The 14,446-nt window shown below is 37.2% G+C and overlaps 1 protein-coding gene across 3 annotated transcripts in view; it reads right to left on the reverse strand.

Moving 5' to 3' along the window:
• The window catches only part of AGPS (alkylglycerone phosphate synthase), a 64,929-nt gene that overhangs the window by 33,778 nt on the left and 16,705 nt on the right, over positions 1–14,446 (reverse strand). For 2 of the 3 annotated variants that reach the window (XM_068407765.1, XM_068407764.1), the window contains exons 2-7: positions 13,592–13,681; positions 10,180–10,270; positions 5,461–5,581; positions 5,302–5,376; positions 3,106–3,177; positions 1,196–1,275 (exon numbers count right to left, since the gene is read on the reverse strand). In XM_068407765.1, coding sequence (XP_068263866.1) covers positions 1,196–1,275; positions 3,106–3,177; positions 5,302–5,376; positions 5,461–5,581; positions 10,180–10,270; positions 13,592–13,681 — 529 coding nt within the window. The remainder of the gene's footprint in view (positions 1–1,195; positions 1,276–3,105; positions 3,178–5,301; positions 5,377–5,460; positions 5,582–10,179; positions 10,271–13,591; positions 13,682–14,446) is intronic. The other variant, XM_068407766.1, reaches the window with a different exon arrangement.

Consider the following 14,446-nt stretch of genomic DNA (forward strand, 5'->3'; position numbering starts at 1 on the left):
ATAAAGATGGCCATTAAGTTTCTATTAAAATAGTAAAACTTAGCCAATCATCTTAACTGCTCCGAGACACACAGGTTTTAACTCTGCTTCTTTTCACCTTCATTTTCTTATTTTCCCTCCTCATTAATGATTACAAGAATTGGCTGGCAGAGTCATTCAAGACACATGAAAGTGGTCTATTTTCTGATTTAGTGTATACTTACATATCTAGCTGACACAAAAGCATGGTAGTAAGAGTTAACCACGTTCCTTTACCACCTCCAAACCAGAGAGAAGCCAAAGCTGTGGGCTATGAATCAATGAGTTTAAATGAAGGCCAGAGTCAGTACTGTACTCTCTGGATTTCACTCCATATAGACACCTGAAGTGCCTCCTTCAATACGCAACTACCACCTTTGCAGAAGAGATCACTTTGTAGCCAGACACACTGCGAAGCAAGTTTAACTGAAGCACCGCTGACTGAGTAGAGAAAACGAAGTCAAAACCCAGGTCTTACCTTCAAGGCTAAAGGAGTTAATAAGCTCAGCAAGTGCTTAGAGGCAGTAGAGTCTTACATCAAAGATACAGCGCTGTTTCTGAAGCATCTCATTACGATGTAGTCATAAAGCTATCATTTTAGAAATATAAAGCTCCTTCATAATGGAAAGATGAAAACTATCACTAGATTTTACAGAACTTCACTTCTACACTGCCATAAAGCTATGAACTTCACATTCTCAAGATGCTATCTACACAAAAATCTAGTTTTTTTCTTTAAAGCTGATACTTCAGGTTGATTTATAGATATTAGGTCACCTTACCAACCTTTGGTTTAAGTATTTTTAAGTCTGAAAAAACTAGTGAAATTTGCAAAAACAAATAACTTCCTCCTAGCCTTTCATTTAACCTCAGATACAAATTCCAATACAGAAGAATAGCAGCTTTCTCTGATTTTCACTTAAAGCTGCTATATGAAGGCTTAACATGCTTTTTTTTCTTATTAAATACATACAGGTCACATGAAGTAGTACAGGGCTAACGTTAGCAAAATATCACTTAAAAGGAAGGAGTACCAATTTAATCATGCATGGTACAGATTAATACTTCCATCCTTACTTTATTCTGGCAGAGAAAGAAATGTCATTCTCTAGTGATCACTATTCAAAGTAACCATAGGATAGTTTAATAAAAATAAAAAAAATTAAGAGAAACATACCATTTGAGAAGTATCCAGTGAGACAATTGTTCTTTTTTCTTCTTCAGGACATTCAAGGGCACTAGAGACACTCGTCCCTCCTGCAAATATGGGAGCAACATTGTGATCATAAAATTCTCAGGTAGCTTTTCTTCACATACCATCCCTCTCTCCCTCCTTTCTGATACTGACCTTAATAAAGTCAGATCACTGAAATTAACTGTTTGAGACTAGTGATTAGCCTTTTAAGGCTGTCCCTTCTCCCAAACTGGGTTTCACAAAATCAAGGCAGCATTGAAGCTGACAGTGCTTTAACAGCACTCGGTAACAAACCATGAAATTCTGTGACCATCTCAGCTGTTTCTGTTAAGTCCAGAATAGAGTTTTAAAACAAGGGAGGATAAGAAATAACAAAGCCATCCAAGATAGCTATGGTTTCTATATATTCTTTTGAGATCACTAGGGAAACACTTCACTTCTACCTAGAAAGTTGGCTTAAGAAGTCTACCTAATACAGAAATGCAATACTTATCTGAAAGCAAGACAGAAACTGAAAGGGTGTAACTATAAAAAAAAAAATCATAAAACCAAATGTCAAACTTCTCTGGAGGTTTCTAACGTATCTTTACAGGATGTCACAGAATAGCCTCCAAGAAGCCTTTGGCTTATCAAAGACTACAAAAGCCATAGGAAAAGAGAGAGTAGGATGTTAAAGAGATCCACAGCAAGCTACCAGAAGAACAACCAATAGCAAGTATAGAGACAGTGCCAACTAATAAAACACTCTCCAAGAGCAGTAAAGCCTGTCACCTTTGTTTCCAATGATAGGAAAGGTGGTATTTTCCTTAAATACCAACTCTATAGTAATAACTCCAGAGGTTTATTGTAGTTCAGCGTGAACAGACTCAGAAAACAATCTGAAGATCTTTCTGTATCCTGGTCAGTGAACAAGAGGTAGTCAATATTGCTGCTTTCAGCTATACTAATTTACTGGTACCAAGGGTGACTTGCAGCAGCCTTACAGCTCCCCGATGTATCTGGCAAGGGTGAGGATGTTTTAAGGAGAAACCAGCTCCATTAGTTGGGTATTGTCTTCAAGTGACATGCTCATCTTCTCAATAAGTGTCCTTCCTACAGGGACTATACTCCTACAGCATAAGCAAGTACCAAGTAAAACAGAGATTCATACCACAGAATTAGCTCATGAAAGCCAACATCCTGTGTTCCCTGAGGTCTAAGTCAAAACAAGGTAGCTCACCACTTGACTTCAGCAGGCTTAGAGGAAAAAGCATCCATGATTAAAAACCCAAAGTCCTTTAGAAGTTCTCTAGGCTGAGAAGGACACGGATTATACTGGCCTTTATGTGTACTCTGTACCTGGAACATTTCCTGAAACACCCTTGCCACAGGAGTCTTTACTCTAACTTTCAAACTGAACAATGTCTAAAAGGAAATTAGAATTATGGTTAATGATTTTGCAGTACGGTGTCTGACCACAATCCTCACTGGACCTATGAGTTTCAACAGTACACAAAAAACCCTAATTTATACATGTTTGTGGGAACAGTGCACAAGTAACACGTCCAAAAACATGATACCTCTAACACAGATATTGGAACCTCTTTATTTATTTCCTAGAAGACTTCCAAGGCACAGAGGTAGATTTCAGCTTCATATAATCACTTCTCTTGCACATTCAATATTTAAGGTGTTGACATACTTTTAGTGACTTCCACTAAATTGAATATAACAGCTTTTAATACTGCAAGATCATAAAAAAAATTAAGACCACACTTAAAACACTGCTAAAAAAAACTAACTATTGAATTACTGGTACAATATATTACTAAGATCACATATTTAAATTGAATTCAAGTAAAATACACTTTCACTAGTAATGTTAAACAGATTTGAGATTTCTTAACACTTACCACCAAATGGTATTACGCAGAGATTGTGTTTGCAGGCTAACTCCACAATTTTAACTACGTCTTCATGGCAAACTAAAAAAATCCAAACAGTTAAACAACAGGATTTGTGCTTAGTACTAAATATTGCAGTCTGAATAAGCAGCAGCTCCTTTTCTGACACCAGCAAGGAAGACATTTCAAAGAGTTAGGCACTAAATAAGAGCTGGGCTCAGAAGTATCAGAATTCCAGAGTAAAGGTTAGACCTGAAACAATTCTACATTTGAAGAACTAACTACAGCCTTAGTCTCCAGCTCTAGTCATGGATTGAGACCTCCTGCAAATTCTCAGGAGAAGATGGGCTACCAAACAGTCAACAATTAATCTAGGTATCTCGGAGAACAAATCAAGTTTTATTGAAAATAGGCTGTCCAATTTATTTTAAGTGAGAAGTAAGTCTCTTCTGAGAGCTGAGCAACACAATATTCTTCCTGGCTGACACTCAAGTTTCAAAACTAGAATTCCTGGTGAAATTTACTTTTTCACAATGCATTCTGCATCTAGCCAAAGAGGGAAGCAGAAATGCTTGTGCACAGGCAAGGAAAAGGATCAAAAAAAGATCAAATACAGTGAGTACATGAGTTCGTGCAAACAGCAGAGAATGAGCAGGACTGAATAAACAGGCTTATGAACTCTGGCTACTTTGCTCTTGCCATACAGAGCAGCTTTAAAAAAAGGTAGTCAATCATTTTATTTCAGTTGCTTTTGGAGCAAAGCCATGGCAAGTGCTGTTCACAGTCACCAGTGCTGTCATGTCAGTACCTGTCCTCAAGTAATGAGATGCATCTTACAGTGCCTCTTTTTACACTTCCTATATGTGATTTTTTCCCCTAAATAAAGGAAGCAAAACTGAGCTAAGACTAAGTTCTTACCAGAAATTTTGGTGTTTCTAATGCAGTGCAGCTATCAAAGTATCAGAAAAAGTTATTAAAGGTGTCCTGGTTTCATTGGCATTAGGCTTCAGTTTGTGGCCAGCCATGGTGATCAAGGCCCTTAGCAGTTAAATCCAGGGCAGCTGACCCTGGCTGACCCACAGGTGTATTCTATATCATTAACATCAAGTTCACTATAAAAGAGAGGGCTTCCTGGAAAGAGGTGGGGCTCTTTTTGCTCTCCTCTCCTTTTCTCCCTCTTCCTCATTCCCAACAATTGCTATTCCTGGAGTAACTTGCCAGTGATCTGTAGATAAGTACAGTTTTCTCTCTTTTGTGTTGTCATTTAAATTGATTTCTTTATTTCATTAAATCTGTTTAACTTCAACCTACAAGTCTCCCTCCTTTTCCTAATTCCCTTCCTCATTTGGGGAAGAGACACTGGGTGATAGAAAAACTGTTTATTGTTTAGCCCTGCATGTGGGCTAAACAAGGACAAAGACAAGGAAAGAGTTGGATTCATACAGCTGAACAGAAATTGACAGGTACTTAGATCAAATGACTTTTTGATTAGCTACTGAAGAATAGCACATGGAAAGCAGTTCCTAGTGACCAGAGAAACATCACTCACATAGAAAATTCACACAAATATGCAAATAAAGTTGTATCAGTTTAAGTATTTGTATCCTTCTACTAGATAGAAGCAAGCATATTTGCTTCTGCTACATATTAACTACAACAGCATTAGTTATTACTCTATTTAAAGTGGGTCTGGTCTGTACTCAGATTGCACTGCTGCTTCTTCAAGTCAATGATCCTTTGTCAAGTGTTCTGATAGGAGTTACAGGTGTTATACTTTTTTATTAAAATACAGCATGTCATAAAACAAAGTTCTTTAATACAAACATTTCACTCCCCTTCTACCATCATGTACTCCTTTAAAAAACAAGATTTAGACTGCCGTTTAGACAACTATTCTTGGTGAACATACAAGTTCAAATTACACTGTGGTTACTTAAGTCATTAATTCAGCTGTCAGCAGAAACTTCAGCTATATTTAATAATAAATTTTACTTCCCCACAAAGTGATGGGATTTCACAGGCACAACCTGCAATCCAGATGTTAAACAATCATGATTACCATTCATGAGAAAATTCCTTCAGTTTCTGTAAAGACAAGTTAAGTCAGTGAACCAAGAGACAGCTTCCCCATGACAAGAAAGCACAGCAGTTTAGTAAACAATGTCCTCCCAGATCAGAAGGGAGAATAAGACAATTAAAGCTTACCAGGCCATACAACTATATCAGGAATTCGTTTAAACATTCCTTCCCTGAGTACAAATATCTCATGTAGGCAGTGACCTGAAATAAAAAAAAAAAAAAAGAGTTAACAAGTTCAAACAAGGAAGCAACAAAAGCACAGTTACATAAATGAAATTCTCTTACCATGAGCTCTGAATACCCTATCTTCTGCATCCTGCGAATATGAAATTTTAGTGGCTTTAAGATCCTGAAGAAACTGTTCATTTACAATGGATGGAGGTACATCATTAACATTTAAGGATGCCTACAATACAAGAAAATAAGTATATTAAAGGTAGGTTCACACTGACAGCATTTCTGTACAACAGAAACACACAGGTTAACACTAACTGATACCCAAACAGGACCATTCAAGATCAGCAATACAGAAGTTCTCTTCCTCATCTTTAATCACTGATCCCACTTGTCCTACCTGGTACTCAGCTGACTAAATGCAAACAGGAAGTTTTATTTCAGTTCTTACCCTTTTTCCTCCTGATAAATTTGGAGAAATGCACTAACTTATGAGGGCATACTGAACAAAATTCCTTTTAAGACTTCCTAAGATCCAAGAAAAACAGCTGCCTGAACAGAACTAGACTCTCCTGTTGATAAACGGGTAGAGATTGAAGGTCAAAATTCCTTTTGGAATATGAATTTCTCCTCCAATACAGAGAAATACATACTAAAGCAACTACCCACTCTGCAAATTCCTCTACTTACAGTTCTGTTTCTACCAACTCACTTCTCCTCCTCCTGTCATGTACTGGAAGTTACATCCATCTCAGTGCAAAGCCTAATCAGAAGTCCAAACCAAGGCAAAACTAAGTTTGACTGATCCAACATAACCAGCATGCTTTAAGTAACCTCACACATCAGAAAGACTTATAAAATCCATGTTCAGTCACTAACATGCAGGTATTTCCAGAAAGCTTCTAGCTAGAGGTCCTGATCAACATCTTTGAAAAAAATTTTTCTTTCAATGAAGTTACACCGAACATTTTGGCTCTCCAACAGGCCTTGAATGAAGGTTCTGTAAGTCCAGAGGGAGAACCCCTGCTTAAGGTTTTCTAACAACCCATTGTTCAGAATCCTTACAACAGATGTCTCGTACAGTATTCTTACGGCTTCTCAAAGTGCAGACCTAGCCACTTAATTCTCTTTTCTAACAGAATAATTATACATTTTAGATATCAGGCACATAAAAACATAGTTCATGTGTCAACTTTTCAAACCCACTTAGGGAATGAGGATTCTTTACAGCATCCAGTTCCAAAAAGATAAGATCTTTCTAGACATTAAGTGTCATGCTTTTAAGCGCTTTAAAGGTTCCAAAAAAAGCAACATACTCTCTTTTTCCACCTTAAAAATGGAGCCAATAAATTCATATACTTTTCTATGGTTACCCTCCGTAAAGGAATACGCCTTCTATTACAAATGGCCTCTAATTAAGGAGTTCTTTGATTAGATATAAAGCTTGTCTTATGACCAAAAACTAACTTCTGGACTTCAACTCCTATTCTGAAAGAAAATGTTGATCAAGAATCTTGTATCTAGTTATCAAAGTCCCTCAAGTTCAAGAACAGGAGAACTGCAAGTTTTTCACTACCACATCTTTTATTTAAATACACTCTTAAAAATTAGGAGTTGCACAAAAATCAGTGCAGTGCTTTCAAAATTCTGTCATGAAAACCTTGCTGGCAAATTAAATGACATCACCCTCAACTCAAACAGAGGAACATTCCTGCAATTTCATTATAAAGCTATCAAAAAAAGACTATGGACTGTCTAATGATGACAGAAAGATCTTGCTTACAGCCCTACCACCAAAAAGTATTTTGTATAATATGTTCCACATAGTCAAAGAAACTTTGACATTTTTGACAAGCCTAGCCTATGCTTCTTGACGAGTACAAAGAGAAAACAGCAAAACTGAATTCACTTTTCTTTCACCTTCTGAAGTTTCAGCCTTCTACAAAAAAGTAGACCCACCTATCCAAGTCTTCTTTCCTGGGAAGGAGTTTGGCCTATCTTCGCTCTACATAACCGCCAGAACAGCTGGTACTTTTTGCCAACACGTGCTTTAAGATAAAATCTTAGTTTGGTAACTGGTGCTATCCTCTAACAGCAAGGAAAATAGAGATTAATAGTTTCCCATCTGCCTCCATGGAAGCAGTCTATTCTGAATGGCTTAAGTCTCTAAGTAGTGAGAGCTGAAGAAGGGAAGATTTAACCTTCAACAGCAAAGTTTTCAGGTAGTTAAAAGATCCATGGTGACAGAACTTGCCTACTGCTGTCCACCCTACAAGAAACTAGGTAAGGTTATGTAGAAATTAAGAGTATTTACAGGGATAATTCAGAAAGCAGTATCTGCATGAGATATGTTCATTATTCATAGCTAACAACATTTAGAGATTCAAAAGGATAGCCAAGTATTTGTTTTAGGATTTTCATATGGGACATATGAGTTAATGAAAATATAGTTTTAACAATGATCTGACTTCTGGAAGAGGATATGTGCTGTTCTGACTTGCTTTAAGGATAATATTACACTTCTTGAAATAAGGTGTCAGACATCTTAGAAAAAGACTTTTCGCTCCAACATACCCACTTTGTCACCTATGAACACAGAAGTTGAGATTAAGTATTGTTCAGGTGAGAAGCACACCGCTATTGACAGATCATGATTTTAGGGGCCAGTCACAGTAAGCACAGAGGAAGTTAGGTCTTGGATTGCTGCTCTTAGCTCTTACTGTTCTGCTATTAATGCACATTCACACAGTGCTGTTTGCTAACCCAAAGAGCAGAGCTCTGACAGAAACTTGGAAACATGAGAAACAAACAAGCAGGTACCAAATAAAGACCTTTAAACCCCTTAAAAAAAAAAAATCCCTGCTAGCTGTGCTTACATTTTCTATTTTAAACTTTGGTTTCTTCATGGATTTCCATAGACAGAACTATTTCCTATCATTTCAAGTTGAACACCAAGTGCTTGAAGATCTTTGCTTTCCATAAGAGGGACGCAAACTACTTAAAGCTATAATAATTCCTTGCAGATGGTTTTAAGTATCTTGATTTTTATCCCTCTTCCACGAGTATTTTCATCCTTTAGTTTTCATCTTCAATATTGAAAAGTGAATATTCATCCATATAAATCTTACACACAATGCCAAACAAAAATATACCTTTATTTATTCTTATGAGACTGAAATATTTTAAGATTTGTGCCCTGAAAGGCTAGACGGAAAGCATATGTGAACTAGGTCCAAACTGCTGTCTATAGTAAGTCTAGTCTGAAAAAGGAAAAACATCATGAGGCCTTGAGCATCACAGAAGCAGGTATATTCGCTGTTCTTAATTATAAGAGAAAAATTGTATGCAACTGGGAATCCCCTCCAGTCTTACAGAATAGAGGGTGAAAGATGAGAGAGAAAGACAAATGGACCAAGTGATCCCTCTCCTACTACTGTACAATAGAGGCTGAAAGAGATGAGAGAGAAAGACAAATGGATCAAGAGATCCCTCTCCTACTGCTATTCCTATACTCAAGTTCCTTCATGCTCTGATGACAGCAGAAGGTGAAAAACCAATATAGCATGACAATCTGAAACATAAACTAGGAACTATGACAGAGACATGAAAATGGGGGACCTGCAGCAGTAGTTGAGAATAGCTATGAGAAGTCCAGATACATACTGGAGACTCCAAGGAGTCCTATTCTGTGTCAAGGTAGTCAGATCGCAACAAGAACATCAGAACCAGAGAGGCACAACATAACAGGAAAGCATTCAAAATTGCTAGCAGATATCCGGAAGAGATGTTTTGCAAGACATGCTATGGAATCAAGATACTATTCAAGGATCTGCCCTGGTCCTCCGAGTAGACTTTGTTCTATATTTCCTCTAAATGTAGAAAGGGAACAACATCTCTCAGGACCTCTGGTCACAGCAAATTAAAGCAGCTGCCAGTTAAGACCAATCCTGGTCAATCAAGGAAAACACATCAAGATTAATTTTTTCAAAATATATTGGCAGATGGAGATCCTGCAAGTCACAGCAGATGAAAGAATATCTTGATTAACAGACGACTGAATAAATGTTCGAGTTTTCAGGCTCTATGAGATTGCCTACTTCAGAGAAAATGCCATCTTGAACTCACTCAAGAAATGGGTAAAACTGTTACCTATAGTCACTGTACAAGCACAGACTGCTTCCAACACTGCTTAAGCAGCTATCTAGTCAGGAACCTGCAGCCTCAAAGGAATTCTTAGAAGGGAGTCAAGTCTCCTGATTCTGATATGAGTTACTCTTCTTGAAAAGCAAACTATGGATGCTTCACAGAACCCAGAACATTCCAAATGTGTTGTTTTTCTAAATACATTCAGTTCAATATTGAGTATTCTGGTAGCCAGTTTTCAGCACCCAGACATGTAAAAAAAAAAAAAATTACTGTCAAATAAGAAATTTGGTATTATTAAATACACTGAAAACACAGCACAATTTAACTTCATTGTATCTTGTCTTTGTTATCACGAACAACATCAAAGTTGCATAAACAATTCCCTCTAGGCTAAAAGTTCCTACAATCTTGAAAAGCAACCTATAAACAAAGACAAAAAAACCTCCCTGTGTTGGAGACTTTCCTTCCAATAAAAGTACTACCAGTTAACCTGGAATCACAAGTCATGCTAAGTTATTGAAGGTTTCATGTAGAACACTTTTTCAAAAACTCTGAGGTATTAAATATTTAAATCAATTATGTGCAAGGTGACCTTCAGGACAACAGCTGAATCATCTTTAACAATGTGGTCTTGATTATCACCCAGACTAATGTTCAAAGGAACTGGTTCAGCTATTTACTTACTCTAGAGGTAGTTTTGTGCTCCAGGCTTGCTCCAAAGGTTTTTTCTATCCATTCCTTAAAAGTTGGTAATACCATACCACCTAATCTGTACCTGAAAAGTCAATATTGCACAGGGTCATTTTAATTTAAAAGACTGTATGTCAGATATACTTTTTTCGATTCTACGCACACACAAATAGTTACGTTTTAAATCAAATTCTTTACCTACAAGCCTGCAAAGCTTCTTCATATTTAGTTTTCATGCAACTGCACATTTCATTGTATTTAACTGTTCTATACTTCACACAAAATCGAATCGTCAACAAATTAGGTATTATTTTCATTCATGATCTTTGGGAATTGTGGCACAAGGCTTTTCAGATATCTCACTCCCCCATCTTTACTTTTAAGAAAGGTCTCTCACTTTCAGTCACGTACAAAGCAGTGTCACAGTTTACAGGCCAGTTACAGGTAGAGGCCATGTGTGTATGGACACGCTGCAATGTGAACAACAGCAGTCTCAGACACATAAACCCAGCTCAGTACACCTTACATGTTTTGAAGAAAAACCGCGTTAAAGATTCTTCCCTCATCATCAGAATGCATCAGAATCCATCACACAATGTGATTTTATTTCTATCGCAAACTCTTTGGCAACAGCTTAGCCGTGTGACAGATGAAGACTTACAGACAAGGGACAGAGGAGCTGTTCGTGAACATGTGTACCGCATGTGAAAACAAATAAGGCTGGGGACACTTAAAAAGGTAGAAACTATTGCTATTAATTTTATACATATACACACCTTGTGCATGTTTATGTATGCACAAGCATTCTCCGAGGAGAAGAGAAAAAGGACCTTTCCCCAGTATTAAGGGCTTTCAGCAGCCGAGAGTCCTTACTATAGTTTGCACCTGTGTCACTACGTTATGCCTCATGGGTCTTCCTTCTAAGATTATTCACACACTGTTAATCCGACTATGACCCAGTTCTTCACGGCTATTGCAACCAACTCTACAACCAAGTCACCTATTACACAGAAAGATCAATTCCTTTTGTTTCCTCATCTCAACTACCTCTCAGTTCTCCTACTGAAAAAAAACACCTATTCCTAGAGGTAAAAGGCTACAACCATATCTCAACTCAAGCTAGACTCTTCAGCTTGGAAGACAGCATTCAGTCGTTCTTCCTGTGACGGCTATTATTGTACCATCATACCCACATGAAAGAGTTAAGTGAATTCTATGAAAAGGAAAGTGCAATAAACAATGAAAGTTTAATGCATTTGCATCAGGAGTTTGCAACAAAGGTACAGAGAAACTTAAGTCAGCTTGGTGTGTTTTCTTCTCCAGACATACTTTTTGGTATTGCCAACCTATTACTACAGCTAGCTTGCAAGGGTAACCTTAATCACCTATTCAAAGGACAAACTAAAGCTATCAGAAAAACAACAACTTTTAAGTCAAGACACAGACAGAAGTCACAGCATAGAGGGAGTTAGTGAGTTTACTGCACAGAATGCAACACGATTGCTCAGGAAGCAAACTTTGTATGTATGTTGATGGTGCAAGAAGCCCCCTCAGAAGACCTCCTCCATCTACACACGCCCAAAAAACAGGTTTAGTTGCTCAGACTAGCCAGTATCACCTATCCCTGGTGAGACAGTAGAGTATATAATAAAAAGATCATTTCACACATGGAAAAGCATGGTCTGTTGAGAAAGTCAACATGGCTTTCATAAAGGCAAATCCTGTTTCACTAACCCTTGGAGTTCTATCAGGGTGTAAAAACCGGAAGTGAATAAAGGGGATAAAATGAACATTAAATTCCACACCCCTTCCACAGGTGTTCACCCCAAAAGCTATTTAAGAAAACACATTGCTACAGGCTGAAGGCTAAGATAAGGTTAAGATAAGAAGCAAAGGGCAGGGGTTATTGATCACAGCCCAAGACAGACTCACAAGTGCAGCTTGCCACATACTGGTACTAGAATCAGTTTTACATAATGTCTTCATCAGTGATCTGGATTGATCAGTGGACTCTCCAGCCAGGTGAATAATATTAAGCTCTTTTGGGTAGACAGATACTGCACTGATAGGAAGGAACTCAGGACCTTAGAAAACCTGAGCAGACAAACGAAGATGGAAGATAAGATGTAGATAATTGCAAGAGCAAAAAAGCATTACTTGCATATTTTGCAGAATCAGATTGGGAGTTAGTATAGGAAAAATCGTCACATCTTCACTGACAACATACAACAGTAGCCAACAGTGTTACGCATCAACCAGGCAGGTAAAAGAATGCATACATTTTCTGTGCAGCACAATGTGCCCCAGATAAACTAAAGATATCAGATGAAAGAATGACTGACAAAGTGACAAGAGTCAGAATCCTGGCAAGAGAAGAGAGACCAAGATATCCCTAAATATTATACAGTGAACTCAATGCCTAAGGCAAGGCTTTGCATTTTAATCTGGGTCTGAAAATTAAGTAATTAAGGATTAAAGGGCTCAGCATCCCAGTGAGGTTTTTGCAGCTTTGACTCGAACTAGCTCATGCTAGTTTACACAAACTCAAAGACCAGGAATTAAGTTTTCTGAAGGACAGTACTTATTTCAGACTTATTTCTCTTCCCCACTCTTTTTCTTTACTCTTACAAAAAGTGCGTTTTTTAAACCAGGGCAGAGAATGCAAGACTCCTTTCCACTGGGACAGAAAAAAAAAAACCAAACAAACCAACCAAAAAAAACAGTAACATGTCAAGTCACAGGCTTAAAACCCACTGGAAGAACATTAAGAGATCCCTAAGTAGACTGATTTTAATGTCATTTCCTAAAAAAAAAAATTTCTCAGAAAAACAAGCTTACTGTTTTAATAAATAATTACTGATACACTTACTGATAATAAATCAGAGGTGTTGCCACTACAAAACATACAACTGAAGAGCAGTGTTTATTCTTAAGCTCAGAGTATAAAATAGCTCCATGCACAATGGCTAATAAACCTAAAACACAAATTGGATAAATAAAGCAACTCGTTGATGCTCAAGATATTCTCAGAACTGGCAAGACTGCACTGACCTGCTGCATGTTATCTAAAGCTTTAGAAGATGGTGCAGATTCTCAGTCCAATTCCATTCTCCAAGGGAAGTTTAATGCACAGAGTATATCATGTCACAGAGAAAACTCACGTTAATTTGTCCTGGTAATACTTCTAATAAACTTCCCAATAAGCCACACAGTCTATTTTACTGCACTTTAGACTACTGTGTACAGAATTCAGTAAACCTGTTAAATGCAGAACAACTAATAACCTATTCTGTGAGATAAAGCAATTTTTTTTTGCTTTCTTTGGATTAACTGAGCAGTGCAGTTTTTAAACCCTTTTAAAAAAACACTAAATAAGATACTTTAGTTATACAAATTTTCAACTTACCTTTTTCCTGTGAATTCTGCTTGACCCTTCTTATTGAAGATGAATTTGGAGTCATTATATCCCCATCCATTCCACTTCAGAAGTTCTTGCCTTAAAGGGAGGAAAAACATACAAGTGAGAATGTTAGCATATTGCAAGCCCAAAATGATTTGCAGTTATATGGCTTTGCAAAAAAGTCTTATCAAATAGCAATTCAAGATATCAAGTACATATCAAAAGTGTATAGCTTAACAGAGCAAAAAGCCATTCTGCAGCCACAACCGTTACTCCTTCAGATTACATCCTAAGACTTGAAAGATGAGATGCTTTATAAAAACAGCCAGCTTAAGTCAAGGTACACTGTATGGCAATATTCTCAAATTGGCAAGAGCAATGTTAGAAAGATACTTGGTTTTAAATCTATACATAAATACTAACAAACAGGTAATAGCTAAATATTCTCAGAATGAAAGAGACATTCAGCATTATTATTCTCTGTCAAGAGAATAATTTTAAGTTTTAGTTGTTTGACATCACTACTGTAGTTCCACAGCATTCTTAACACTCACTTGATGAGGCACTCTGAGACACATTTGGATTGAAAATGTATTTTGGAAAGTCAAAAAAAAAGCACCAAGAACTGCAGGAATAACATAGCAAATACAACCTGAATGTGACCTCAAAGCATGCCACCATAACAAAGGGAATTTAAAAAAAAAAAAAAAAAAAAAATGCTCAACTACCAAAATACAACCACAAATTGAAATACCTTAAGCACAACCATACCAAAGCAGAGGATCTCTTAATTATGATAAAGTCATCAGAAGTATATAAATGTAAACATATTTAAGACCCAGAGATACACAAAGAGTAATT

The sequence above is a fragment of the Nyctibius grandis genome, chromosome 9 (genome assembly GCF_013368605.1).
Source record: "Nyctibius grandis isolate bNycGra1 chromosome 9, bNycGra1.pri, whole genome shotgun sequence".
NCBI lineage: Eukaryota > Metazoa > Chordata > Aves > Nyctibiiformes > Nyctibiidae > Nyctibius > Nyctibius grandis.